This window comes from Arthroderma uncinatum, assembly GCF_011692745.1.
Source record: "Arthroderma uncinatum strain CBS 119779 chromosome Unknown scaffold3, whole genome shotgun sequence".
In the NCBI taxonomy this organism is placed as follows: Eukaryota; Fungi; Ascomycota; class Eurotiomycetes; order Onygenales; family Arthrodermataceae; genus Arthroderma; species Arthroderma uncinatum.
Genome location: NW_022983865.1, coordinates 1,814,104 through 1,840,184, shown reverse-complemented (window position 1 = coordinate 1,840,184; position 26,081 = coordinate 1,814,104). Strand labels below are relative to the sequence as shown.

General features: G+C 51.8%; 8 protein-coding genes across 8 annotated transcripts; 3 read left to right on the top strand and 5 right to left on the bottom strand.

The window, feature by feature from the left end:
- GIQ15_04320 (uncharacterized protein) lies at positions 1 to 366 on the top strand (the record flags this gene model as incomplete). Its single annotated transcript, XM_033551737.1, has 1 exon — positions 1 to 366. One exon carries the CDS (start codon positions 1 to 3, stop codon positions 364 to 366), a length of 366 nt encoding a protein of 121 aa, XP_033405467.1.
- Positions 367 to 8,939: 8,573 nt separating this feature from the next.
- GIQ15_04319 (uncharacterized protein) lies at positions 8,940 to 12,512 on the bottom strand (the record flags this gene model as incomplete). Its single annotated transcript, XM_033551736.1, has 6 exons — positions 8,940 to 9,374; positions 9,444 to 9,552; positions 9,861 to 9,992; positions 10,046 to 10,199; positions 10,368 to 12,092; positions 12,140 to 12,512. The coding sequence occupies 6 exons, from the start codon at positions 12,510 to 12,512 to the stop codon at positions 8,940 to 8,942; spliced, it is 2,928 nt and encodes a 975-aa protein (XP_033405466.1).
- A 1,061-nt stretch (positions 12,513 to 13,573) lies between these two features.
- On the top strand, positions 13,574 to 13,967 carry GIQ15_04318 (uncharacterized protein; the record flags this gene model as incomplete). Its single annotated transcript, XM_033551735.1, has 2 exons — positions 13,574 to 13,798; positions 13,848 to 13,967. 2 exons carry the CDS (start codon positions 13,574 to 13,576, stop codon positions 13,965 to 13,967), a joined length of 345 nt encoding a protein of 114 aa, XP_033405465.1.
- A 149-nt stretch (positions 13,968 to 14,116) lies between these two features.
- GIQ15_04317 (uncharacterized protein) lies at positions 14,117 to 15,713 on the bottom strand (the record flags this gene model as incomplete). Its single annotated transcript, XM_033551734.1, has 5 exons — positions 14,117 to 14,226; positions 14,278 to 14,470; positions 14,519 to 14,586; positions 14,641 to 15,181; positions 15,234 to 15,713. 5 exons carry the CDS (start codon positions 15,711 to 15,713, stop codon positions 14,117 to 14,119), a joined length of 1,392 nt encoding a protein of 463 aa, XP_033405464.1.
- A 1,833-nt stretch (positions 15,714 to 17,546) lies between these two features.
- On the top strand, positions 17,547 to 20,245 carry GIQ15_04316 (uncharacterized protein; the record flags this gene model as incomplete). Its single annotated transcript, XM_033551733.1, has 6 exons — positions 17,547 to 17,777; positions 18,244 to 18,613; positions 18,672 to 18,830; positions 19,237 to 19,595; positions 19,752 to 19,964; positions 20,015 to 20,245. The coding sequence occupies 6 exons, from the start codon at positions 17,547 to 17,549 to the stop codon at positions 20,243 to 20,245; spliced, it is 1,563 nt and encodes a 520-aa protein (XP_033405463.1).
- A 255-nt stretch (positions 20,246 to 20,500) lies between these two features.
- Positions 20,501 to 21,922, bottom strand: GIQ15_04315 (uncharacterized protein; the record flags this gene model as incomplete). Its single annotated transcript, XM_033551732.1, has 1 exon — positions 20,501 to 21,922. One exon carries the CDS (start codon positions 21,920 to 21,922, stop codon positions 20,501 to 20,503), a length of 1,422 nt encoding a protein of 473 aa, XP_033405462.1.
- A 495-nt stretch (positions 21,923 to 22,417) lies between these two features.
- GIQ15_04314 (uncharacterized protein) lies at positions 22,418 to 22,963 on the bottom strand (the record flags this gene model as incomplete). Its single annotated transcript, XM_033551731.1, has 1 exon — positions 22,418 to 22,963. One exon carries the CDS (start codon positions 22,961 to 22,963, stop codon positions 22,418 to 22,420), a length of 546 nt encoding a protein of 181 aa, XP_033405461.1.
- An 860-nt stretch (positions 22,964 to 23,823) lies between these two features.
- Positions 23,824 to 25,797, bottom strand: GIQ15_04313 (uncharacterized protein; the record flags this gene model as incomplete). The annotated part of the gene is made up of 1 exon (XM_033551730.1): positions 23,824 to 25,797. The coding sequence occupies one exon, from the start codon at positions 25,795 to 25,797 to the stop codon at positions 23,824 to 23,826; it is 1,974 nt and encodes a 657-aa protein (XP_033405460.1).
- Between the last annotated feature and the right edge of the window lie 284 nt (positions 25,798 to 26,081).

Genomic DNA, 26,081 nt, shown 5'->3' with positions numbered 1-26,081 from the left:
ATGAAGCGCGAGTGGGAGGAAGCTTGGGAAAAGACCAGGTGCGACAGAGAACTATTCAAAATCGGAGCCCGGCCAGGAAAAGCGACACTCGATACTCACAGAGGAACACACAGAGCGATCAGTTCGGCGATCACACAGATGCGCACAGGAAAGATCGGCCTGCGTGCCTACCTCCACGCCATCAACAAAGCCGACACCGATGAGTGCCAGTGTGGCTACGGACCGCAGACCGCGCGACACATCCTCCTGGAATGTCGAAACTGGGCGGAGGAAAGACAGCGGATGTGGGCAGGCAAGCTTCCATGCGTGGACATCAAGCGCATTCTCTGTAGCTCGTCAATGGCGGTACAAGCAGCAAAGAGTTGAATCCCGTATCACGTGATATACACTCTACTACAGTGGCTGCCTATTAGGCAGCCACCTGTCTAAAAAGTATAAATAGTTGTATCTTCTCCCGATAGTTAGTAAAAAATATCATCACACTTGTATATCAGTTCAGGGTTCCAACTCAAAGATGATCTTGAGGACGGGACTCCTGGGACAGTTCCAGGCAGTCCCGCCCACAGTACTCCAATACAATTAGCGTTAATGAGTGAATATCAGTAGACAGAAGGAGAGGAGGGCCAGGAGAGGCCTAACAAGTGCAGAGATACGGAACAGATAGGGAGGCTATCGGTAAAGGAATTTCTCAGACCAAGTGACCCCGTACATGAATGACCTTCCTACGGGGAATAATTCCTGTGGGAAAGCTTGATTTCTGGCATGAGAACCTGTATCTATAGCTACAAGCTGCATAGCTGCCATTATGTTGAATCCCATGTCACGCGATATATACTCCAATAAGAAGTGGCTGCCTATTAGGCTGCCACTCTTCTAGAAAGGATATTGATGAGTCACTGTAAGTATAAATAGCCGTATCTACTCCCATAGTAAATAAGACTATCACACTTGTATATCAGTTCAGGGTTCCAACTCATTAGGGCGGCTGGGACAGTCTATGAATAAATAAATAAATAAGATAAATAAATAAGTAAAGCAACCGCAGGCGAATGACCAGGGGGCTCTGGAGACCACCGGGGAAGCGACCACAGGTCGAGTGAACAAATTCTGAGGGCATTGGCAAGGGAGCTGGGAGAAGGTATACAAATACTTACTAATACCTTTCTTTCAATTCAAGGCCAAAAGCACCCGAAGGGACGGTCCTGAAGGGGCGGATCTGGAGGGGCGGATCTGGAGGGGCAGGCACCACTCCCCATGTTATAGATGATGGACTACTACAGGTTCATCATCGTAATCGGAGCAAGAGTGTGTATGGGTTGGCTGATGGCGGACGAAAGCTACCAACAATAAGTGGGTGCAGTTTGTTGGTAGAAACATCAGTGGAGCAACGCGCGACCAACAAGAGGCGGCGTTTAGCATGTAACTCTGGCCCTCATTCCTCTCATTTTCTGTCCCTCGTCCTCTAGTCCACTGGCGGCCGCCGAGCGCTTCGCCGATTTTCTATTTCTTACAGGTGTAATTAGCCTGGAGCGGTGGAAGTCAATTATTAAGGCCCGCCCTAACTCTTCATTCCACAGTATGTTATTAGGCCGTAAGTCCAGATGATCTACCCCCATGGCGCGGATCTGCTTCTTCGACCGCTCAACCTCATCGCATATTTCTCGAGACCGCTCCATTCTACTGGTGTCCTCTCCACCCCATCCCATGAGCAGCATGTGCTGGATGGATCCCGCGCCATGGAGGTGGTATATCATCTTCAGGTCGATGTACCCGAGGAACACAGGAACCGCGGAGCCCTGGACCCCCTGAAGGACGCGATAGACCTCCGCTTCACGTCGCACCTCATCCCAGCGGAGGCGCGTCGTACCCTTCCCGACTACCGTGTAGCCATACTGGCGACAGGTGATTCTGAACGGCGCCCCATACGAGCCACAGGTGCCAAACGGCGTGCAGTCCCGGTCCAGGTCCTCATCCAGCTGTTGCTTGATCAGGCCCACCAGCCGCTCCGCATCGACAGGGTGCTTGTCGCCGCCATCCGTTGATCTATGCTTCTCCACATTTGGGCATCCTCTATCCAGGTTATCTCCCCGCCGAAGGCCTAGTAAGCATCTTTGCGTGCAAAATGCCGTGGTGTGCTTATAGCCTCCCTGGCTCCCTCTACCTTCCCTCTGGCGCCACAGCCGTTGGCCGGGTGGCGACGCTGTTAGCTCGCTCAAGTTTCGTTTCCGCCCGGGAGCCGCCTGCTGGGAGTCGGAGTCGGAGTCCGTGGGCTCTGAACGGTGTGCGGTTGTGCTTCGAGGCGCGCAGCCAGCCTGGGATCGAGTGACGGGCCGGTGGTCGTCCGCGGTCGGAGAGCTCGGGGGAGGAGAGGATGGCACATGCTCCGAGCCGGGAGGGGTTTTTTGGAGCTCCTCCTCTGGTATGCGCGCCCTCTCGTAGTCAAGACTTGTTTCCCATATATGTAGCTGTTGCCTTGCATCGTTTCTCCAGCATTGACCCCGGGGTGGCGAGCAGCAGCTCATCAGGCAGAGACAGAGTACCCGAGTAATAGCGGTCTTTGGTTGCAAGATCCGTGCGTCTCCCGGATCAACGTCCATGTTGGGTTCGCAGAGGTGGTAGTAAAGCGTGCTTGGATCATCGCGCTGCACGCAAAGCAGAACATAGGCCAATCCATTCGTAACGTATGAAAACTCGAGTCCTTCATTGATCATCACATGGTATTCCTGAACCAGAGTAGATGCTGTGATCTGTTCCGCGTTATATTTTAACTTTGCATTTTCCTCCGTTGGAATCGTGTCCCGCTGGACCACCTCCTCCCAGAGGTTCATCTCCCGGAGACCGACACGGAGATGCTCTACTGCTAGCTTGTGAGGCGGTTTGTACTCGACGGTGGTGAGTAGTGTATTCATGCCATTGTCTACACGATGGATACAGAACTGATCTGGTATAGAGCGTCGCGTGTTTTGTCGGTTTGACGCGCTTGTATCGTTATCCTCATCGACAGTATTCGCGTGATTTTCGAACGTGACTCCCTCTCCGAGAGCAAAGTCGTTTCGAGCCTCCGGGTTCTTGCACAGCTCTGTAATCACATCCTGGACGTGTTGTTCAACCGCGAGCCGCTCATAAAACTCCACATCCTTCTCACTGCCTAATGGCCGACATCTGCGTGCAATGCCCCTGAGTTCGATTAGGGGAGGAAAGAGCTTGTCGGTTGGCTGGAAATAGTCGCAGACACGGCGATAGAATTCATCCTGAATCCCGGAACAGGCTAGCCAGGGGCGGAGGTAGGTCGGGCACAACTTGCCAGTTGGCTTTCCGATTGACCCTCTTGTGGAGAGAGCGCTCTCTTGGACCTTTGTGGGCAGAGAGAGCAGGTTATGGCAGGCTCGGATGAACTCCTCAAACGATGTAGGCTGGTTGCGCTCTTCCGCCCTTGTTGCTCTCTCGTCTGCCTGTCGCTGCTGCTCTTCCGCCTGTCGCTGCTGCTCTTCCGCCTTTAGTCGTTGCTCTTTTTCCTGTGTTGCTCGCTCATCCGCCTGTCGTCGTTGCTCCTCCGCTTGTAGAAAGAGAGCCTTATAATCTAGCGCATTATCGGACGCCATCGATCTCGCACATCAATGGGCTTTCACTTACGCTGTATGACGCTGGAGCAATGAGGGTGCTGGCACAATAAAGGCGCTGACTCAACACCCAGTTGCGTGTAGTCACGTGTTGCCGTTGCCATTGCCTCCTTGGAAATTTCCAGCGAGGGGTTGGCTGAGATCTATTGGCTAAAAGCCACAACCCCACGAGCAGGTAAAACGCCAACGGAGTCACCGATTTCTAGCTAACGAACTGTTCTGATCGCCCGCAGGTGAGCTGATAAGTTTCGTAGGAGTTCGGTCTGACATCAGACCGGTATAATGTCCGGACGTGGCTAATGTGAACAAAGGAGCGGCTAAAAATAAAGTTTAGCCTGCCAAAGAAATATGAAACTTTAAGTTCAAGTTAATTCTAGATCGTGGCACCTATTTAATATAGGAAACATCGCCCGCTAGCCTCTCCAGGACCAAGCAAGTCGCCCATTCACCCATGCAACTGACGTAGGCAGGGAATGACTTCCTGGCGTTCCTGCTCTCTGGCTTCCCGCGAAGCAGCGTATTCCAGGCCAGCGAGCTACCGATTACTACCCCGCAATTGAAATTTGAAATCCGAGTGTCTCTGGGCCTTAGGGTAACACTATCTGAACTGTAGCAAAGCCGTACACTGCACAGCTCTCCTTAGGGCGGCTGGGGCGGTTTATATGAATAAATAACTAATGCTAGGACCAGCTAGGGCCTATCCACCACCCATCTTATTCAGTTACCTGTCTTCTTTGCTCACATTATTTAGTTACCTACCTTAATTTGATGCCTACCTTATTCGGTCGCCCACCTTATTCAGTCCCACCTTAGCCGGATGCGATACCCAGGATAAGGAGTAGAAAGATGCCTGCGGCGGCAATAGCAAAGGTTACTGTATAGGCCATGAAATCACAAGTGGGGAAGAATGAAAAAGGAATATTTTGGGTATGTACAAAATCGAAATGAGTGTGCAGGTTTTATAGTGCGTCCAACTAGCCCAGGAAAGGAGGTTGGACGATATTGCCTGGTCCCAGCATGGTTCCCAGTACAGGCTTGACAGGCGTGCATTGCCTCGTGGGCGAGCTATAAGGACCAAGAGGCCTGGGGCGCCGTGGCAGATCTGGACGAGAGGGGAGCGTCGTGCTAGAGGGTTATGGGGTAAAGAGGAACGAGATGACCATCGTTTGCGATACAGAGATTGCAAAGTCGTGTGATTGTCTTTCCAATAATCGGAAGATGGCCATTATCTGGTTGTCCGTCCCCTAGTTCTTCAAACTTGCATTCGAGGAGGATACTGAGAATCCCGCCTATGGTGTGTTAGTCTGTTTTCAAGACAGCAGGGGAAGCTAGGCGTCGGTGGTACTTACATATTCCGTGGCATCTGGTGATTTCAAGATCAGAAGTTAGTCTAAACTGGACATATGTGGCTTCAATGGAGGATGTATTGGCGGTAGAATGGAAGACTTACGCTCCAACATAGTATTTACCACGGCACGGCCACATGAGCGGCAGTGCCTCGTTCTCTCCATACTCTTCCACGTATTCCTCCGCGCCAACTTTACCCGCCTCTATCATGCAGTCAACGAGATAAGGTACGCTTTCAAACACCAGCTCGTAGGATGCAGCTGATTCCTTGTTGAGACGAAATTGGCGAAAGGCAAGTATAGCGCGAAGAAGACCAGCACGTCCACTCAGCGCATCGTCATATCCAAGTCCGTAACTCTCGTCGCATGCGTGGTCAAACGCCTCACAGACACATGTAACGTCTCGTGTATGGACTCTGCAAACGCCGGTCCGAGAAGACATGTTTGCAGCGGCAGCAAAGGTACGAGCGAATGCAGCACCAAGGTGAACTGATCCGGTGGGCGAAACCATTCCATGCTGCGGATGTATTTCCACTAGATGCGGACTCAGACGCTCTTTGGCGAGGTCATGGGCGCTGGCGATTAAAGCATCCGTCTCTGCCTTGCTACCACCGAGACATCTGGCTTGAATCGCAATGCGAGTAGCCATGACCACATTTCCTATCATTTGAAGGTCCGCTGGTTAGCCAATTGTTTCCTTTAATCGCCCAAGATCAACGGAGACGGGTGTGAGCGTACCATTGGAGCCATTGTACAAAGAGCCAAACGCCTTGGTATCGTTTATATCTGGCGTCGGGCTGTTTGCCTTGATCATTGCGAAGCCTCGGACTATGGCCTCTCTGAGCTCACCGAGTGTGTTCTGGAGGGACGTCTTGTCGATGGGGACCAAATAGAGGTCGTTCTTGAAGTATTGGGGCATTATCGCTCTTCACAGGTGAACCCCTTGCAGTGAACCCTGGACTTCACTCTAGAGTACACAGCTCATGTTGGAGAGTGTGATTGTCTGTCGAGCGTCATCCAGAGCTTCCGTGGCAAGGCTGGTGATGTCATCCCGTTGACCAGACCGACTCGCCGGTTCGAGGTAGAGAGGTAGAGAGTGAAGACTTTTAGCCAGACAGATGAGTAACTAGTCTCCTCTCACTGTCCAGATCGCATCTTTCGTCTTCTAGCATGATAGCCCTGGTATAAGAAGGAGTTCGCAGACATCGCCACTTGTGAGAACGTATAATATATAGGCTCTATATATAGTGAGGGCTCGCTATTATAACAGCTCGCTATAAGTCCCCATAAATTAATAGATCTTTCTCCAGAAAGCTATAAAAAAGATCCTAGTTATCGCCCAAGTTATAAAACCTGCTTGGTCACTCAACCTATTTTCTCCCCACTAAAAGAGGCCCAACGGTTTAGTTATATATCCGGGGAAAGAAGTACCAGTATCACATATAGGATCACCATCCGCCCTTTGCTGATGTCTGCTGCCAACTTGTCTGCTCTGCAAACACATCGTTGAAGACACCATGATTGGAACATCTTGCGCCGAGTATGTCTTTATTCGAGCATGCATTCTATTCCTCCACAACATCACACCCATATGTATCTTGTTACTTGCTGGACGGTTTTTACTTCAGCCAGCCTATCCTCTCTACATACCCTTTCCTATCGAAGCCTGGCTTGCTGCAGAAGTGGCATTTTTTGTGGTTGTCATTATACCACTCCAGTATGCCTCCCGCAATTCTGCCATCTCCCATGGATCTCTATCCGCGGAAAGCAGAGAGCAGCTGTTTCAGCTTTGCCATGAAAATGTGCCCGACCTGGAGAAGTACTTCAGTCAGTGGCTTATGCTCCCTGAGGCCGAACAAGTCAAGCGTGACGACGTGAAATCTTTCCTTATATGGGCTTTCTTCGGCCCTGAACACCTGCCCGAGCAGTACCAGCGGAATGAGGATGAAATTGAGACCTATACACGGGAAATCGAGAAGCTCATGGGACGGGAACTGCCACCAGGCCAGATGAGCGTGAAAGGACTGGGACAGCTCCTACATGAGTTTAGTGGCTCACATCGTAGCCTACTATGGTACACTGTCAGCTCTTTCTTCCTCCCTCTCCCTCTCCCTCTCCCTCTCGCTGTATAGAGCCCTGCCGGACTAACATTTCGGTTCTCTCAGTGTGTCTTCGTGGTGGACACCATAACGCATTATAGAATGTTATATCACGGATTCCACTTCCATTCCACCTCCCTTTTGCAGTTCTTTACTGTCTTTCCATTTCGTCCGCTCACATTGTTCACGGCGTACCAATCACCTGCAAAAAACCTCACGTACTGGCACCGCCGGCATACATCCAAAACACGGCTACCTGTACTCTTTATACACGGCATCGGCATCGGGCTTTACCCCTACACAAATTTCCTCCGAGAGCTTAATGTGGAACTGGAGATGGGAGCTGCCAATGATGATGATGAGGTTGGAATCATCGCACTTGAGATTATGCCTATAAGCTCCCGGATAACTCACCCAGCCCTGGAGAAGGATGTGATGGTTAGTGAGATTATGGATATCTTGCGGTATCATGGATGGAGTAAGGTTGTGCTTGTGTCTCATTCCTATGGTTCCGCAATTGCCACTCACCTCCTGAAGTCTGCTTTGTCTGCCTCGCTCGTTGGACCTAACGTCTTTATTGATCCAATCTCATTCCTCCTCCATCTGCCTGACGTGGCATACAACTTCATCGCCCGCCGGCCAGCACAGGCTAATGAATACCAGCTATGGTATTTTGGGAGTAAAGATATAGGAGTTGCGCATACATTGTCAAGGAGGTTTTCCTGGATTGACAACATCATCTGGAAGGAGGATATTGGGATAAAAGGTGAAAAAGATCAACAGGATGGTCGAAATGTTACGGTCGTTTTAGGTGGTAAGGACATCATTGTGAATACTGAAACAGTGGGACAGTACTTGATGGGTTCATGGTCATCAGACGCCTGGACAGATACTGGCAAAGAAGCAGCAAAAGAATGGAAAAACAGGCCCTGGGTTGGACACGGGCTTGATCTGCTATGGTATGAGCACTTGGATCATGCTCAGGTTTTTGATAAGGAGAAGACTAGACGCCCTATCGTTAGAGCGATCTCTATATACTCTAAGACAGGTTGATCAGTATTTCCTGTCTTAAGATGTCTCTTCACTCGCATATTCCTGTATACACTTGACTGCCTCCTTTTAGAGCTTCATCCCTGGTGGAATGGCTGCTCTTATTATGACTAGCCTTAGCTCAACGTAACTTCTATAATATTGGCTTATCAACGCGTTCATTTATTGTTATTTCGCCGCAAAATATGCCTAATTCCTATCAGGACATCGAATTAAGAATCCAGCAGGCAATCGCATATATCAAGTTGTGGAAATCCATAATATGAACGCTTTATCGCACGAGTTCAACGTTCCGTACGCCAGGTTGCGCGGTCGCAAATCTCGATCTGAACGACTAACCAACAAATATGAAGCTCTCTCCAGTACAGGAATTAGCTGCCTGTAACTATATTGATACTCTTGATGAGCTTGGAGTCCCCCCAAAGCGCTGTATGATATCTTCCTGAGCGAATTCAGTCCTCGAGATGCCTCATACCGATCTAAATACCCCTCCCCCAAAGATTGGCCACCACTGGCTCAAACGGTTCCTAAAACGGCATCCTGAGTTCCATAGTCGAAGGCAGAGGACGATAGACATGGCGCGGAAGCAATCGCATGACCTAGAACTTTTGATGGAGTGGTATAAGAAGTTTAGAGACAGGTTGATAAATATGCCATTCAAGCAACAGACATATACAACTTTTATGAGACTGGGTTCCCTATCGTGGTAGGAAGAGACTAGCGGGTTATTACCAGAGACTCCAGGCCTCCCACACCCGTTCCTAATAATAGGTTAGAGTGAGTCAGATGGAAACCGATAGAAGATGGTGTCAGCAGAAACGTACTCATTCATCTGTTCCTACATTGCTCTGTGATGTAATGTCTTGCTCCATATCTGGGCTCCAATCGTCCAGAATCTTCCGGAGCTCATTGAAACGGACCGGTTTTGTTAAAAAAAGGTTCATTCCGCTGGAGAACGCCTCCTGTCGAATGTCGGCGGACGCCAGTCCGGTCAAAGCAATAATTGTTGCAGGTTTCTGCCCTCTCGCACGCTCTAATTTTCTAATGCCTCGCGTAGAGTCCATTCCGTTCATGACTGGCATCGAGATGTCTATTTTTTTTCCCGTTAGGATGGCAACATCGCTGAATATGCTAGTTTGCTTACCCATGAACACAATGTCATAGAAGTACTGCGCATTTTGAAAGGCCTCCAGCGCTAACTGGCCATTCACCGCGGTGTCATACTCGTAGCCGTTCTTCCTTGTAAAGGTTTCGAGAAGCTTTGCCGGAATCAGTCATGGCATACAATTAGAAATGATTTTGATTTTATTCTCATGATTTAGACATACCTTCATATTGATTTCGTTATCCTCAACTAAGAGGAGCACGGGGTTTCGTCTCCTAGCTTTGATAACATCGGTGGTAGGTGACAAAGGCTCGCTTTCTACAGAAGGCTCTCTACGAGAAACATTAGCATTGATTGGAGTATACCCGTCTTGTAAATGGTGCTCCCCCAGATTCTTCGATAAACGCGAGGAAACCCCGAGCCCTGAAGAAGCTAGACTTTGATCGGGAGCAGGTCTAGAGGGAAATAATTGAGATCCATGATCAACGGATGAGTGTGGCGTGTTGCTTAAACAAAATGCGAAAGCTTTTGCAAGCTTATGAGGGTCACATCTACCCATAATGGATTGTTAGCTTTGTCGACTAAAGTTACATTCCGGTCTTGAAATGAAGACCTGACTGATGGGCTTGCGGTAACTTACGGCTTAGATATAAAGTAGACAAGTCGCTTGTCATCATGTTGGGAGCCCTGAGCGTACGCGTGATACACGGATGCATTGGAACATAGTACAATAACTGGAGCTCCAAAATCCGTACAATATGGCTCGGGTTTTCTACATTGTAAATTAGTAGAAAATAAGAGTCTCGAGGGAAGGAGAATTCTGACTCATTTGCAATGTAAATATCTGGTGGCGAGGCCTGCCATGATTGCGGCGCCGTAACTTTCATATTGAACCACATAGTGCACATGTCCTCGAGTGACGCTTTGAGGGATGATGCCCCCGGCTTGATGTTAGGCATGCTAGATGTTTCTGAAACATCTGACAAGACATTAAACCCAATAAGGCCTCAAATCAATCCGGTGGTCTTTTTGTTTGCCAATACAGCGGGGTCTTCATCTCTAGGGCCTAGAGGGAGATGCCGAGGATTATTTGGCGCTTGGTTCAAGGTGAGAGTCACCTTGACTTCGGTCCCAATGCCCAACTCACTCGTAATGTCGATTGTACCCCCGAGCGAGCGCACAATTTGCAGCACTATGCTGAGTCCAAGCCCAGTTCCTGAATTCAGGGGGTTCTCCTGCGTGAAGGGCGTAAATATATGACTGTGCATAAACTCTTGAGATATTCCCCTGCCAGAATCGCTGACTATGATCGTAATGATGGACACTAGAGGTTGAGGGTGAGGGTGAGATGGTGATGTTGGCTTGATGTCTTCAGATCGAAGGGATATCTTGACCCACCCTGCATCTGTGTATTTCAATGCATTACCGAAGAGGTTCATCACAACTCTTCTCAAAGCTCCGGATTGTGTGTTGAAAGCCCAATTCGATCGCCAGTCAATGTCCAAAATAGTTTCAAGCTGCTTTTTCTCGAATGCGGGCGGACCGGGTACCGCAGTGTTGTCGCTGCTCCCAGTTCTCCTTAAGCCTTCAGAAGGAAAACCGCTCACTTCGTCGTCTACTAGGAGCGAGGAATTGCCTTGAAATACATGGCCTGCATGCACAGAATAGATGACATCCTCGGTAATCATGCTAAGATCGATGTCGACGCTTAACCCTATCCTTTTTGAAGGGGGGTTTTTGCTAGATGACCCTTCATCAGTTTGCTTATTCGTTTTGGGCCTAGTGAAATTATTGATCTTTGCAAAGTCTAGCACGTGTTGGATTGTGTCCAGAAGAGTCCTTCCACATCTTTCGATGGTGTCAATCATGCTGTTCTGGAACAAATCTACCGTTGTATTCTGTAGAAACTCTACAGAGGCAAGGATGCCATGAAGGGGGGAGCGGAGTTCATGGCTGATGGACGAGATAAAGTCCGACTTGGCTCGATCTGAAGCCATTGTGTCTAGTTGAGCAACATCCGCCATGATGCTGTTTCCAAAAGCAGCGAGATAGCTTAAGTCTTCAGGATGTGTGAGTGTCCGTGTTGATCGAGTAGTCCAGACAAAACTTGCCGCGAACCATCGTCCTCGATGAGAATCCCATAACGGAAATAACACGACACTGAGAGCACCAGGAAGCATCTGAAGAAGAGCTTTCGCTTCCGCCTGTTTGGTGGATTTTCTGGATTTTCGGCTTCGTGGTTGCGAAACCTGGTCGTTCTTCCTGGGGTCTCCCTCGTCGAGGTTGAATACATGTCCATGGGGGTACTTGTGAAGAAGCTTCTGGAGAAATGCTTCGGCGACTGGATTATATCCTTCAGAAGCCTCATCCCCCCGCAAGCTGGATTTTCCTCCTATCGAAAATCCTAGTACCCCACAGGTCTTTTGTTGGTAGTCATCGTCGTCATCGTCCCCATCATGCAATGTTTTCTTTGGTCGTTGACTGCCATTCCTATCGGCAAGGCTTCCTTCCAATGACTCTGAATTACCAGCATTTTCCGCGCTTGATGCATTATACTCTTGGTTTTGCCCTCCCATGAGTTCTGATGGACCATGTGTCGTATGCGACTCGTCTATGTCTCCTCCAAACACACCGATACTAGCATCTAGAAAGATTGTCCCATCAACCTCGATGCAATCCCGGATAATGTTACTGGCACGCGAGAACATCTCTTTGATGTTTTTAGAAAGCTGAGCTTCCTGCCAATCTACCTTCAGTGTCCTCGGGCTTTGTTTTAAGTTGCCTGGATGCTGGTCCTCTCCTCTGTTTGGTGTAGGGAACACGTTATGTGCACCGTCAAGCGTCGCGGAGGTATTTGGCATGAGCGGTTGAACTGAAGGTAATCCCTTGCTTCCTGGCCTTGAGTCTGTGGATACTCACCACCCCCTCTCTGCTTTGACAAGACTGGTCGCGATCCAACTGTGGCATCAGCTTGGCCTTTGGAAGGAGCTTCTACCGCAGGTTTGGGATGAGACGAGCATAAAGAGCTGTCTAGGGATCCGAACTGATCTGCGACTTTAGGTTCCATCATGACTTCAGGCTCTATGGCTCCCTGGGCAGATATCCGCTCTTTGGGTGCTGACGCTGGTTCCAAATCCGGGTTCAGTTCGCCCTTCTTATTGTGCTGCGCTTCTTCATCTTTTAAACTGTCTTTTGAATCCTCCTGTTGACCTGCCTCGGTAGTTCCTATGTCGAGCCACCATTCGCGCAGAGTGGCCCTCCCCTCCAAGAAATCCCCAAGGCCTTTGACCATTTTCTCGCTACGTCTGTGTGCCTCCCTAACCCCAGCCATCTCCAGATACGCCATGATGGTAATCGCCAAGTCATCCAAGATACCTATTCCATATCGCTCAGCCCCTCTCTTGGCTTATCATCCATAACGGACAGAGTTCCAATGTTGAAACGTGATTTAGTACTGATCGAAATCGCAGCATAGAATCGCAAGGATGGGCGGTTCCTAACGAATGGTAGATCCTTAGAATGTCCATCTTGGGCGAGATCATTGATAATCAGGGGTGACCTCGATGGCTTGGGATAAACCTTGTGCTCTATGGGCGGTGATGGCGGTAATATCTCCAGAGTCTTCTCGCAAAGCCCTAGCGACCTAGGCAGCGTCGTACATCCAATCAACAGTTCGTCCTGATCGTTGTGCACCGAGTCAGACTGGAGAGATAATGTCTGAGTAGCCTCGGCTAGAATATATTCATTTGTTCGATCAATGACAGATATTAGCGCGCGCTTTGTGTTTAAGCGTAGAGTAGCAAGCTGAGCGAAGGCCGTTAGTGCTGTATCGTTCGAGGATCTGGGAAGATGGCCCGGCGTGAAGGGCTGCAAAAGTGAAGAAGGTTGGTAGTATCTGATCTGGACTGTTAGCAAACCGACTCTATTTAGCCGGCTGTGGTGAGAAGAAAAGACATGAAGGCGTACTGGTAAAGATCTCTCTCTCTCGCCGTCTCAAATGGCACTTCTCGACTCTTATGGCTAGGCATCGCTGCGCATGGAGAAATAGCTCCCGTTGAATATCAGCGATCGGAAGCTAGGCACATTCTCACACACACACTGTACCCTTCGAAGCACGGATATGTCAACCTCATCGGCTACGTAGACAAAACAATGCCCTCGACCAGATGGTTGCGATACTTTAGTTATCCTGTCCGTGCGCGATGCGCCTCTCCAAACTTCTGCTATGGCTTTAGGAGCGTTATGTGTTATCGGCCGGAGGATTCAAGTTTGGAGGTGCGCGTATATAAACTGGACATTCCCGCTGGCTAGACATGGCCTTTTATCTTCAGCATTAATCGTGTGCAGCCGGATATGCAAGATCTAAACCAGGAACGTGTCGCCAAGCCATGGACTGAGCGCAAGAGCCTTACCCAAAAGCGCTATCGGCGAAAGGGAACAATGATAGACATGCTAGAAGACTATCACCGTGCGTGTCGAGCAGACGTTCATCTGGTAATTCAAGAAGGCGGCAAGACTTATATCGCGCAGTTTATAAATGGAAACCTCGTCGAAAGCCCCTTCCTAGACGTTGAGCTGGTACGTTCGGGAGAATTCATGCATAGGTACGGGTCTAACGGATTAACAGAAGAAATGCTATCCGCCTCCTGTATGGATAACGTCTGAGAACTACAAACCACGACGGAGAAGGCCTAGGCAGAAGAGGCAGCCGGGAAAGCAAGCAGACAACAAGGGGAGTATCGGGTAGATAGAAATATCAATATTACACACATATGGCATACCTTAAGATCTTGCTAGCATATTCGGGGACCAAGGGGCACGGCAAAGATGTATTTGTGTGGAAACCATTGAATCGCAGCATGACGGCTCCTTCATCGCGAATACCCGCGAGTGTTTCTAGTCGAACCTACCCGGTTGAAATTCAAGCTCTGACAGCCTCACTTTCTCATCCAAGTAGCCGTGGACGATGGTTCTAAGCCTATCGCGTAAACTGTCGGAAACCGAAGCTATATACCATTTAGCACGATATCAACATAAACTGCGGATAGAGCCCCTACCCATGACTAGCGTGTCGCCACGCTCGTCTTCAAAGTTAGGAAGTCGTTGGATGTGCTGGCCAGATACCTCCTTCTGGACGATTGCCGGTAAATCCGCCGGGCCCGTGTATACAATGATACGCTCATGACTCCCAAACGGCAGCTTCTCCGACAACATCTTTTCGGTCTCCAGGTAGATGGAAATGGAAAGAATCTAGCACACAAGTCAGCGCTGCCAACACGTTGGACGAAGCTCGCATACATAACTGTTATTCGAGACGTCCTCCTCTAGCAGCTGTCCGAGCCACTCATGCATCACCATCGCAGTGTCTAATAGTTATGTGTTAGGAGCAAGGCACAAGTGGCGAGGGGAGCTCTCCCTACACGAAGTGCGAAGCTGCCATACGAAATGTACCCGGCAGGCCCGACAGGTTCTGGCATTAAAGCCGTGGATCAGCCGTTTGATATACGGGATCATGGCTGCTATGCCGGGACCGCTTGCCACCATCAGCACCGTCGTGTAGCGCTCCACCGACTCGCTGACGCCGTGCGGCCCGCTGACATACGCCGGAAGCGTGAACGACGAACCGGGTTCTGTGTCGGTCAGGCGAAGCAGATCCGCCGTCAGCCCGCGACGAGGCTGTATGACGAGCTCCACGGCATCTTGCTTCCCCTTCGACCAGGATACCACCGTGAAGGGGTGGCTCTGCGCCCAAGACCACCAGCTTACAGCAAAAATCCGCAGGGCGACGTACAAGTATAGCATGTATAATCGATCAGATGGCCAATCTGGCGGCAAATGACTCCAGATTGCATAGACACATAGACACGCGGTCGCCTGGTGCGCGCGAAGAGAGGCCTCATAGGCGAACTTGCGAAAGGCCGGGATAAAGAGCAGCGGCAAACCCCCAAGGGATATAGCACCCTGCCGAGCCGTTAGATTCACAGATAGACACAGGAGACATACGCAAACCCACTATGACCGCCCAAAGATTTGCGGGAATGCCCAGCGGAAAGTCCGCCCGGTCTGTCAGAGAGCAAGCGTGGACGACCGAGAGAGCGGCCACGGCCCACCCCGCCGCGCGGTGGAACCCCCGACGCGTCCGCAGCGTAATTCCAAGGAGATCCGGATAGAAGGCCGGGTGCATACCGGTGAAGAGAAACACCATGTTCACCACCGACAGCGTTCCGGCCCGCTGGCTAACGCTCGGGGCAGAGGGACTCGGCACGCCGAGAAGGACGGCGTTTGCCGCTACATAGAGAAGATGCAGAAGGAATTCGCACCGCGTCCAGGGTCCGATAGCGTGGTGACGACCAAGGAAGTACGGGTATGTAAGGCACTTAGCAAATTTCACGGAAACCGTTTCCCTCCGAGCAAGGCACGACGCAATCTTCACCAGGGCGAAGAGCAGGAAAATGCCGCTGGCGGCGATAGCAAATATAAGCGTGTGATCCATCCGATTAAAAGAGTGATTGGCCGAACGCGAATAACGAGCGTTGAACGCGAGTATTGCTGCAATGGACTGTTGATACACCGTTGATACGCCCTACAATCGGCCACGCGGGACATTGGGGCGTGGGCGGTGTCCGGGATCGGCTTTTAAAGGCTTCGACCATTCGCAAGGCGATCCCAAAGTGGAGCCCACCCCCCCAGATTCCGGTCGACAAAGGGCCACGGATTATGTACAGCTGCTTGCCGTAAGCCGTAAGGTAAACGTCTAAACCGGAACGATGCGCATCGCCGGAGAAGGGGCTCGTGAATTGATGCCTTGTCAGCCAAGGGGTGAGTCTTGTCTGTACGACGTGGAAAGGGTATAAATCAGCGCTGCCTCCTGGCCTCCCTCCCATCAGGTCTTCTCCCCCTAGGTTCCCTCTACCAATTCTCGCGATGTCCACCGTCAGACCATCCAACTCGCCTCGCTCTATACCACATATCGGGCCTCCGCTTGCCGCCAGCCCGTCTCCAGAACCGGCAAAAGAATGTCCCCGCGTACCTTCCTTTGCAGCGTCGGGCTCGAGGAGTGCAGAGTCTCCTATAGGACAAGCCGACGACATGGATGCTTTCTCACGTAAGAGTCATCAGAGTCGTCTTTTAGACGGCATTTCCTTCCCTAGTAACCAGCCTTTCTTTACCCAAATACTCATCGCATGCTAACGTGGCCTTGACCTTCGTTGAAGTCGATTACTCTGATGCTGAAAGCGAGACTTCCACCGTCGTACAATCACCTCCACGTGAGTACATTGAAAGGATCGCCGATGGTTTCTCGCTCCATCCAAGGAGAATAAACGAAGGTAGCCAAGGCATGTCGGTCTCCTCAGGTATCTATTTTGAGCTCATCAACATATCTAATCCTAGTTCTAGGCCCGCCCGCACAAGGCAGAGGAAAGACGAACGTTGCACAGATCTCAAGGAACGGCGCTTTGGGGCTAAATGAGAGGCCGAGGCCCCTAGAGACTATCCCGGAGCAGAGCTACGGGGAGGTAGAAACGAGGCGGAGTCGGGTTTTAAAGTGGGCGGCTTTAAGTACAGCTGCTACCACCAGCAACATAGATGCGGACAAGACAGGGTCACGCTCCGTCTCTAGAGAGAGGATTGAGTGCGGATGCGGCATAATCGAGGGTATATCCAACAGCACTGGTCACCCCAGCCACGGCACGGATGAGGTAAAACGCCATCACACCAGAGCCTCAAAACGCCGGCGGGTGAATAAATACACGCATATAGAGGTGTAAACCACTTATCCTTCTTCACGATCACTACCCTGAGGACGACTCCTGGTATTTGCTTTGGCGTGTACTCCTATCAGCCCAGGCGTCGTACAGCCACGTAGTAAACTATCCCCAAGCTGTACGGAGTTATGCTCTTAGCATCCCCAAGCTCGGGCAGCCACCCTTTGATATGCACAGTGATGTTTGCCATGATGGATGCGGCTAGTCCACGGTTTTAGCAGTAATAGGTAACCGTCGGTTGGGCGAAGGGAGCTGTGGGGAGCTGTAGTCGAGATTGCCTTTGATCTAAACACAGCCAAGCCTTGGCGAAGAAGTGAAAGTGAACGTTTGTACTCCGTAGGAAAATAAGGTTATCCAAACGAAACGGCGGGGATATATGCGAGCGTGGTGACGCTATAACCGGGAGCGGCGGTGATACGTACGGTGCAGTCACGGTGCCTACTACGTAGGAAGCCGCTATTCCTAGGGGAAACAGGCACGCCCATTCGAAGTATATATTCACCTTCCGGAGCCATCCTGGCAATACAGCTCTCCGTTCTACAAACGGAAACTAGCAAGCTATGGGGAAATCCAACACAAAGCCCAAGAGCCGCACGGCGCCCCAATCGAGCGAGTCACCGCTTCACCCCGAGTTCAAGCTCGGTAGCTGGGTCTACATCATTCCCCCGCGTCGGGGCCGCGGAGCATCGAACCGGCAGGCCGGTCCGTACAAGATCGTCGAAAGAGCGGGAAACGACTTTGGGCTTGAGATGTGGACCGAGCCGCGCGGTAAACGGTCTGGTGTACACCCCGTCCGTGTATTCAACGCTAGCCGCCTGCGAAAAGCGCGAAATGGCACCTTCATGGGCCAGATCGTCGACGAGCCAGCTCCGGTGATCATCGATGGAAAAGAGGAATGGGAGGTCGAAAGGATCCTCGACTCGAGGGTCGACAAGCGCACCAGTCGGCTCATGTACCAGGCAGAGTGGACGGGGTATGACGCTGACCCGGAATGGTACCCCGCGGGCTGCTTCAGGCACGCCACCCAGAAACTACTAGATTTCCACAGCAAGTTTCCAGCAAAACCAGGCCCGCCTAGAAATCTGGGCGGCTGGGTGGCGCGTAACAGTCTCGAGCAGGATATCGTCAGCAGCGACGGGGACGACTTCCCGCGGGAGGGACGATTGGCGCGGCCAGCACGCTCACGCCGAAGCGGGGGAAAGTTGCGGTCTTAGATAGCGCTCAATTGTCCTTGCCAGCCCACCAACATGTAACTAGAAAGTCAGCTCTGGCCGACAGGCCATCTCCCAAAATGTATGTACAGTAACTGCGTTGACGACGGAGCATGTCCACGCCAGCAGGGACCGATCAAAACGTCTTCTCGTCACACACGTGTACGGTACCGGCGGCCGGGATCGTCCTGTAACTCGAGACTTTGGAATCCAATGGGCAGGTGAAACTGCCGACAGAGAAGGTGCGAACGCAACTCGCCCTCCATACTTGCAGGAAGCTTCGGGGCAAGTCTATTTAAGCCGTCCGTCTGGCCTCGTTGTAGTTACGGTAGGTAGTCAATCGATATCCCGCGCCAAAATGAGAATCTCACGTAGAAGCGGAAACCCCTTAGGCGGTATCCCGGGAGACAGCCGAGGTAAGCCTCTTTCGCAGCCGCCGTACCTTGTAGTCCTGTGGTGTCTGACGGCGAACAGAGAACCCGATCATCCTTGACGACGACGGCTTTTACGCCTCGGCGGGACGGTCAGACCAGCGCAGCTCGCCGGCCTCTGGAGATGGTAGCGAGTACAGGTGCATATGCCAAATCTGTTATGAGATTCAGGAAATGGTCTTCTTCTGCGGTCACGGGCTGTGTATGATCTGTCTCGCCAAGTATGTGAAAGAGAGTGCAATATTTATAACACGGCTTTGTCGCTTTACCACCAGCTGCCCAGTTTGCCGAGTCGAGGTGTCGGGGAGAGATTGGGAGCATTTGCCTGGCGATCCGCGTGGCTTCGTGCCGGTGGACGCAGGAGCCGAAGGGAGTGACTATAGGATAGAAGGCGTTCGTCTGTACGGGTGACATGCGTACATGTATCGTATTAATTCGCACGTCTACGGCTGGAGCCAATATAATAGGCGGTGGAAACGTCGTTTAGGGAGATAAGATTCTTCAGCGTTGCGATGGCATACACAGCTATCATGGACGGGTTCTGGTGCACGGCTGTAAACTAGCAAACATACGCGTGCGGCATGGCCCACGGCTGAAACAACCGCTAGCTTCGGCAAAAACACCTCGCACTCGGTTTATTCCAACCCATCGTCAGGAGGCCGGTTTCGGTTTATCTGTTGCCGTCCATTCTCTCGAAACAGAAGTAACTATAACAGGAGGCGCGTCTCTACGCGAGACTAGGGGCTCGTATGAGCTCCACCAAGGCTTCAATATAAATTCCGACCTAGACACTGAGTTAGAGCCAGGGCCTCTCTTGACTCTGCGACTTTTACTATCCTCGAACCGCGTTTCCGCGAATATGCCTACTCGATGCCGGGACCTCAAGAACAAGCGCGCAAGGTTCAAGCGGAGGAAGGACAAACTGTTCGCCCGCGGGAACGAGCTGCACCTTATCCACCGCGTAGAGGTATATATCTTGGTCTTGGCAGACGGAAAATGCGCGGAGTATGCCAGTTCCAGCCTCGGGGATTGGCCTCCATGCAAAGCCAGGCTGGTCAGTTGCGCCGTCGTGGGAAGGCAAAGCCCCTGCCCCTGGAGCCGCGTCTCTAACTTCTCGTTGCAGAACGGCGCCCTGGAGCACCAGCAGTATTATTTTTCGCAAGACGTCAAGCAGCAGAAGGGAGTCGAGCTGTGTCTTGCGAGGCTCTTCCAGTACGCAAGGGAGCTCCATCGCAGCTGTGGCGCGAAGGCGTACGTCCTGGTGAAGAGGGACGACAGGCACCTCAGCTACGGCAGCCATGGGGGCAAGCACTGGCCCCCGACCAAGGCCACACTGGTAGGTTTCGGACTCCTGGTGCGGGAAGTGGTAATGAACGGTTGGTGTAGAAAAACCTGTTTCCGACGATGGAGAGAAAGACTCCTCAAAGTTTTGTCGACAAGTCAGACGGGCCATTCCGGCTCGATCACCCTCCGAATCAGGGCCAACAGTCGCAGACTGCCATAGCCGCCGAGAGCGTGGCCCTCCTGCAAGGGCTTGACAGCGAGTGTATGATGGGATTGCAGGCGGGCGGCGATGGTTACGGAGATCTTGCACTGCTTAAAGAATTCCTGGGCTAGCTATGTAATCACTTGAATTGCTGCACAGGCAATCTAGAGATCATGTAAGAGAACGAGGTCGATCGATATTTAGAGAAGTTGTCACGAAAGCGAGCGGCGGCCGTAACTAACTAGTTACCCTAGGCGCGGATTATGTTTGATCCGAAATTATCAAGGGAATGGGTTAGCCTGGTTATTGCCCACCCCAACAAAATATCTGTTACTTAATTATTGACTAACCGGTTAACTCGCACAACTTCAGGTACATTTCCCTTGCTAACTATAACCAGCGGCAACCTTGCCTGCCATTCCCACAGCTGGGCCCGCTCTCTCGGGAGCCAAATGCCGTGACGCCGCATTCGGGGAAGGCATGCACAGCTTTCTGCCCGCTCCCCGCTGGCGTACGTTTATCGACGAAGCTCCATCGGTTTCCACCACCCTGGATCTACCTCCCAGGGTCTTCGAGCTCCCATGAGCGCCGAGCCCGTGCGCAGCAGATTGGGTGATCTGGGCGAGCTCAGCCCATCCGTTGGGCGAGCAACCAGCCTCCCCGGGGGGCGTAAGGCAGCCTGAGTCTGAGGCTAGGTGGCCGCTCCGCCGGTTCAAGAGTCGTCGGCCACGGTACCGTCTAAAGACTCGGAGAAGAGCTCCCCGAACATCCCGGGGGACAAAGCCCCTCAGCCTCAACGCCTGCGGCTCAAGTCGTTTCGCATTCAGCCGGAAATTTTCCAGAGACACTCGCTTCACCGTGCTCCATCGCTTTTTCCGGCCGAGCACCAGGGCAAGCAGCCTTCCTGCCTGCAGCATGGTCCTGGTGTACTTCCTGTCGACGGTCAACAATGGCGGGAAATACCCAAAAACCTCCATCCCGCGGGGGACAAGGCTCGCTGCGTCGGCCGTGTCAAACCTCTCCGGCCACCCTTTTACAATGTCAAAGAGAGCGGCAGCAAGCGCCGGCAGCGGTCCAGGCATCTTTGAAGACAGCGGGTGCAGGGTGTCGGTGACGACATCGACGAGCCCAGGGCTGCATATTGCCATCATGCGACATGCGCCGGCAAAGAGCCTGACCACCGACGAGCTGTAAAGCTGCGCCAACTCGTCGGGTATTCCCCAAGAGACGGCATACCGTTTCATATCTCGGCACATCGTCCTTGACGGCGGAGACTGCAGCTCGCCCGTATCCGAGCTCCCGGCGGGATCTGCAAGACCTACCAACGGACACCTGGTCAGCGAACCTCCCGGATCTGGCGCGGAATTAGTTGTCCGGTACGTACGCATATTCCAGTTGACACATGGGCTCCTCTCGCCCCCGTGGTACAAGGCGACAGGCCGCGAGTTGCCTCCGACAGGGTTGTCGGCGCGGAACTCCCTCGCTGCATTTGGTGGACGGCGGCCTCTGGTCAAAATAAAGTGCTCGCTATCTCCAGGGCTGCGAGACTGCAGACCTGCGAGATTCGATTCTGACACGGCAGACTCCGACAACTCCACGATGCCAGAGAGTTTCGCGAAGAGAATCAAAGCCATGGCATATCTATGAGGGTCCATCTGGCTATGCGGCTGGGGGCTCTCAAGCAGCTGCACATCACTGCCGCTCTCTCGACGAGCGTTGTCGCAGTCACCGGGACGACGGAGGCTGCTTGCAACTGCGATCGGGGGGGGCCCTGTGCCCCTAATGTCTGTGGCCATTTCCTTGGCCATTGCAATCCATCCATGAGGACGCCATGGATAGAACCAACCGAGCCTGGGGATATATATGGACAAATAAAAACAGAATGCGGTCCGGGAAGCAGCAAATATAATATCCACCGTCTCATCCGTCAGGGGGCATACCCAATCTATCCAGTGAGGCTGTGGGCTATATCTTTCTTTCAAAACCTACCTTTGCCTACGTAGATGCAGCATGGATGTATGCGGATTTCTGGCATGCGAACCCGTGAAAATAATTTGGCCTGCAAACCCATTCCGATACTCCAGCCGGGAGCCTTCCACACAATGCTATGCTATAGAGCTGACAAACTAGGATGGTTGGCGACCAAGTAATTTGCATGTTTCCGTGCGGACTATAAATCCACCATCCACTCTCCCTCAGCTACATACCCGATGCTGCCAGGTGAAGGCCTGTGCCAACGGCAGACCCCTGCTTCCAACCCGTATCAATGGTACCTGGCTCAGACGTACATACTACTTGCTATGCTACTTGCTTTGCAGAAGGCCGGGGACTGTTTTCTCGGACAGCGCCTTCCTGGCAAACTTGTACATATTAAGAATAAAAAGGAACAGGGTCATCGCCTGCCCGACAATCAACCGGCTTCTCCACGTCGCCATTTCCGCTCCCCCAAAGCGGCAGGCGAGACCGAACAGCGTCTGTAGCGCCGAGACGACCAGAAGGTCCTGCGGAACGCAGTTCAGACCGATTACGCGCTCGGAGAGAAAAGGGAGGCCGGCGTAGACGGATGCCTGCAAGGCCGTCGTTACGGCCGAAGCGATACCCGCAAGAACAGAGCTGCAGAAGAGCATATGGGCAACCTCAGCCGCAATTCCGGGCGTCTCCCGGTCCAGCGAAAGCACGACGGCGACGGCACTGATGAACGCCCCCGAGAAGAAGCATATCTGATTGCATTGGATGAGGTCTCGCGCGACGATTCCGCCTGCGGCCATTGGAAGACGGTTAAAACGGCTTGACGATGGTGAGATATGAAACTGGAACTTACGGATGTTCTTGGAGCGCGTCGAATCCATCTCTGAGGCGCTTCTGGTTGAGCCTAGCTGGTTGTTTGCGGGAGCTGCGAAGTGTGCTTGAGAATAACAGTAAGTGGGAGTTGACGGACTTCCGGAACCCTATGCGCGGGCCATCTTTCTTATACATTAGCGATTCGGCCTAGGTGCTCGCCTTTTAGTGGGTGTCATGTCACCACCAAAAGGAAATTCTCGCTTTTCAGTGCGACTGGTGCTCGATCGGGGTTTCTAAGGCCCCCATTCCCAGTGGGCCAAGCTCTGTTGGCGGCAACGCGCAACCCGCATCGTCCTATGTATAACGACCGATCTACACTCCAAGTGCCGTAAGCCACCCTTTCAATCGTTTAAGATTGTGGACCATCGTCCGGGGGTACGTATCTGGAGTCAGTACTTAACTCACAATGGCCACAGAAGGACGACAGCCTGTTGAGTTTGCTTGGACGGAGTGTCACGCTTATTTTGCTGAAGGAGAAGCTACATCCGCCAGCCTCACTGTTTCCTTCACCTCGGGAGTCAACAGCTACTTCAATCGTAGGCCATGAAATAATGGTCGTCGAGGATATACGTTATCCACTACAGCCAGCGTTGCTGGAGTAAAAACTCTCTCAGGAGTCATCGTATTTGGTGGACGAATTGAGATTGTTGCCAGTTCGGACGATTGGCGATTTCTGCCATAACTGTGGCTTTCTACTGAGGTACTCGAGTTTTGGGATGTGAACAGAAGGATATGTGGCTTGGGTAACTGTATATTTAGTACATGCTAGAAGACCACAAGATGGATGAACTGAGTAAACCCGAAACGTTAGGTACCAGCCCTAACGAGCTATTGGATGGCCCGATCGTGACAACGAAATAGTATCCTATTACCCTGCGACACCATACCCGAGACGACGTAGTAGTTGCAGGGCTTGGATTACCTCGTTATCCATACCCTTGGCTGGCGCCGATGTCGACTTACCCTTACCTTTGGACGCCGCCGAACCTTGGGAGTATTTCTCATCCCTGGTGGTGGATGATGTCCGCTCTGTAGACTTTCCAACGATCATACCTTCACATGGGTCCCGTGCGGATTCGGCCCGATATATAGCCTTGATCAATTCGGTAGCGCGTTTCCTGTTGCCGGTAACACGACACAACTCGCTATAACCGATCCAGCCTCCATATTCCTCTCCGTTAGGCTTTTCAAAGACCGCATCAACTCTCCTCTCGGGCGCTATTTTCACTGGCCCTCTGGGGACTCGGCAAGCAACCATCCTAATCCCTTTAAAGTTCTCCCAGTCCTTTGGGCCGAGCTCCGGTGCATTTTTCTCGTAGTCAAGTTTCTTATCCCAGGCGCAGTAAGCTTCTGACGCGTCAAGTCCAATCTGTAGATCAGACTCGAGGGTGCAGATCCGGCTATGCGGCTTGCTCTGGACAATAAACGTTGACGGGCCTTTCACGTATCTTTTCTCCTTTCTATTCCAGCGCGTCACATCCCTGTAGGCTAAGATTTTCCGCCCGTCCCCAGTTTTGCCAGCCTTCACTGTTCGATAATCCTTTAATGGAGGTAGGTCTTCCTCCGACAACTCCTCCTCCTCCGACAACTCCTCCTCCTCCGACAACTCCTCCTCCTCCGACAACTCCTCCTCCTCCGACAACTCCTCCTCTGACCCCTTCTCCTCCTCTTCTTCCTTAGCCTTCTTCTTCTTGTTCTTCTTTTTCGTGTCCTTCTTTTTCTTGGAGACCTCTTCCTCCTCCTCCTCCTCCTCAGAGTCCGAGAAGGAGTCCGAGGGGTCTGACTCTGACTCCGACTCCTCTTCTTCCCCAGCCTTCTTCCTCTTGTTCTTCTTTTTCTTCTTTTTCTTGTCCTTCTGTTTTTTGGCGACCTCTTCCTCCTCCTCCTCTGACTCCGACTCCTCTTCTTCCCCAGCCTTCTTCTTCTTCTTCTTCTTCTTCTTTTTCTTGGTGGCCTCTTCCTCCGTTTCCTCCTCAGACTTAACTGCCGGGGAGAAACTGATGTGCAGCTTAGCTTTTTGAAGCGAAAACTCCGGCGCCCAGAAATCAGGGTAGGAATGCTTCCGAACGTAGTCTTTGATAAATGCGTTAAACGTGTGGATAGCGGCACCTATTTCATTCTGGGCGTTCTTGGCTTTGGAGGCCCTTTTCATAGCGTAATCGGTATATAAAACATCAAGTTTCTTGCGGATGGGACCAAAGCCGACGGTATAGGATTCGCTATGCACACCATTGCGCTTGTTCAAGTCTCTTATCTGCTTGTTTAAGGCGGCAAGTTTCCCTAGGGCCGCCGTGTTGTAGTTGTTTTTGTAGAGCTGCATCAGCGGCGTGGTAGCTTGCTCATAAATCTTTTGGTGTTCTTCTGTCAAGCCACCCTTTTCCGCACCATCCTTTGGTGTATTGTTTGTATTCTCGTGCCACTCTCCTGGCGTGATCTTTCCACCCTTGGCAGAAAACGTCGCAAGCCAAGTTTTTGGATAATGGTGGGCGCGAACCCATCTTTCAATCGTTTCGTTCAGTTTCCAGATATCAACTTCCACTTTATCCGGATCCTGCTGGGCTTTGGCAACGGTGGTCACCTCTTTAAGGGTATCAGAGATATGGTCGAGCGAGATTAGGTAGCTTGTTCCATTGGAGACACCTTTTTCTAAAGTCAGCTTGGTGATCTCCCCGTTGAGATCAAGAAGCTCCTTTGGGTCGTAGGTGTGTTCCTTGTAAAGCTTCCAGACAACGTCTGTTGCTTTTTCATACTGCTTGTCAAGGTACGGTTTCCGCGTGATTTGCTTGAGACCGAGGTACTCCGGCGGAAGCTGAACCTCACTGTCTTTGCTGCTTTCCGACATGGTGGTCGTGTGCGTTGCATAGGTAGCAAACGTGTCCGGACGGCTATGTAGAGCTGCTTTATACCTCCGTGCCGAATGCGGTTCTCATATTCCCAAAGGAAGATGTCTCGATTTCTCCCAGCATTAGGACCGCAGGTCCTTCAACGATTGTGGCGCGGCTCTGAAGCTCCCATCCGCCGTCTCCCGGCCGTAGCTTGAGAGCGCGTTCACCGGCATTCCGGGGACATACCGCAGCTTTTAGGCGGCCAAATCGACAAGACGGCCTTTGCATATGGGTTAGCAAA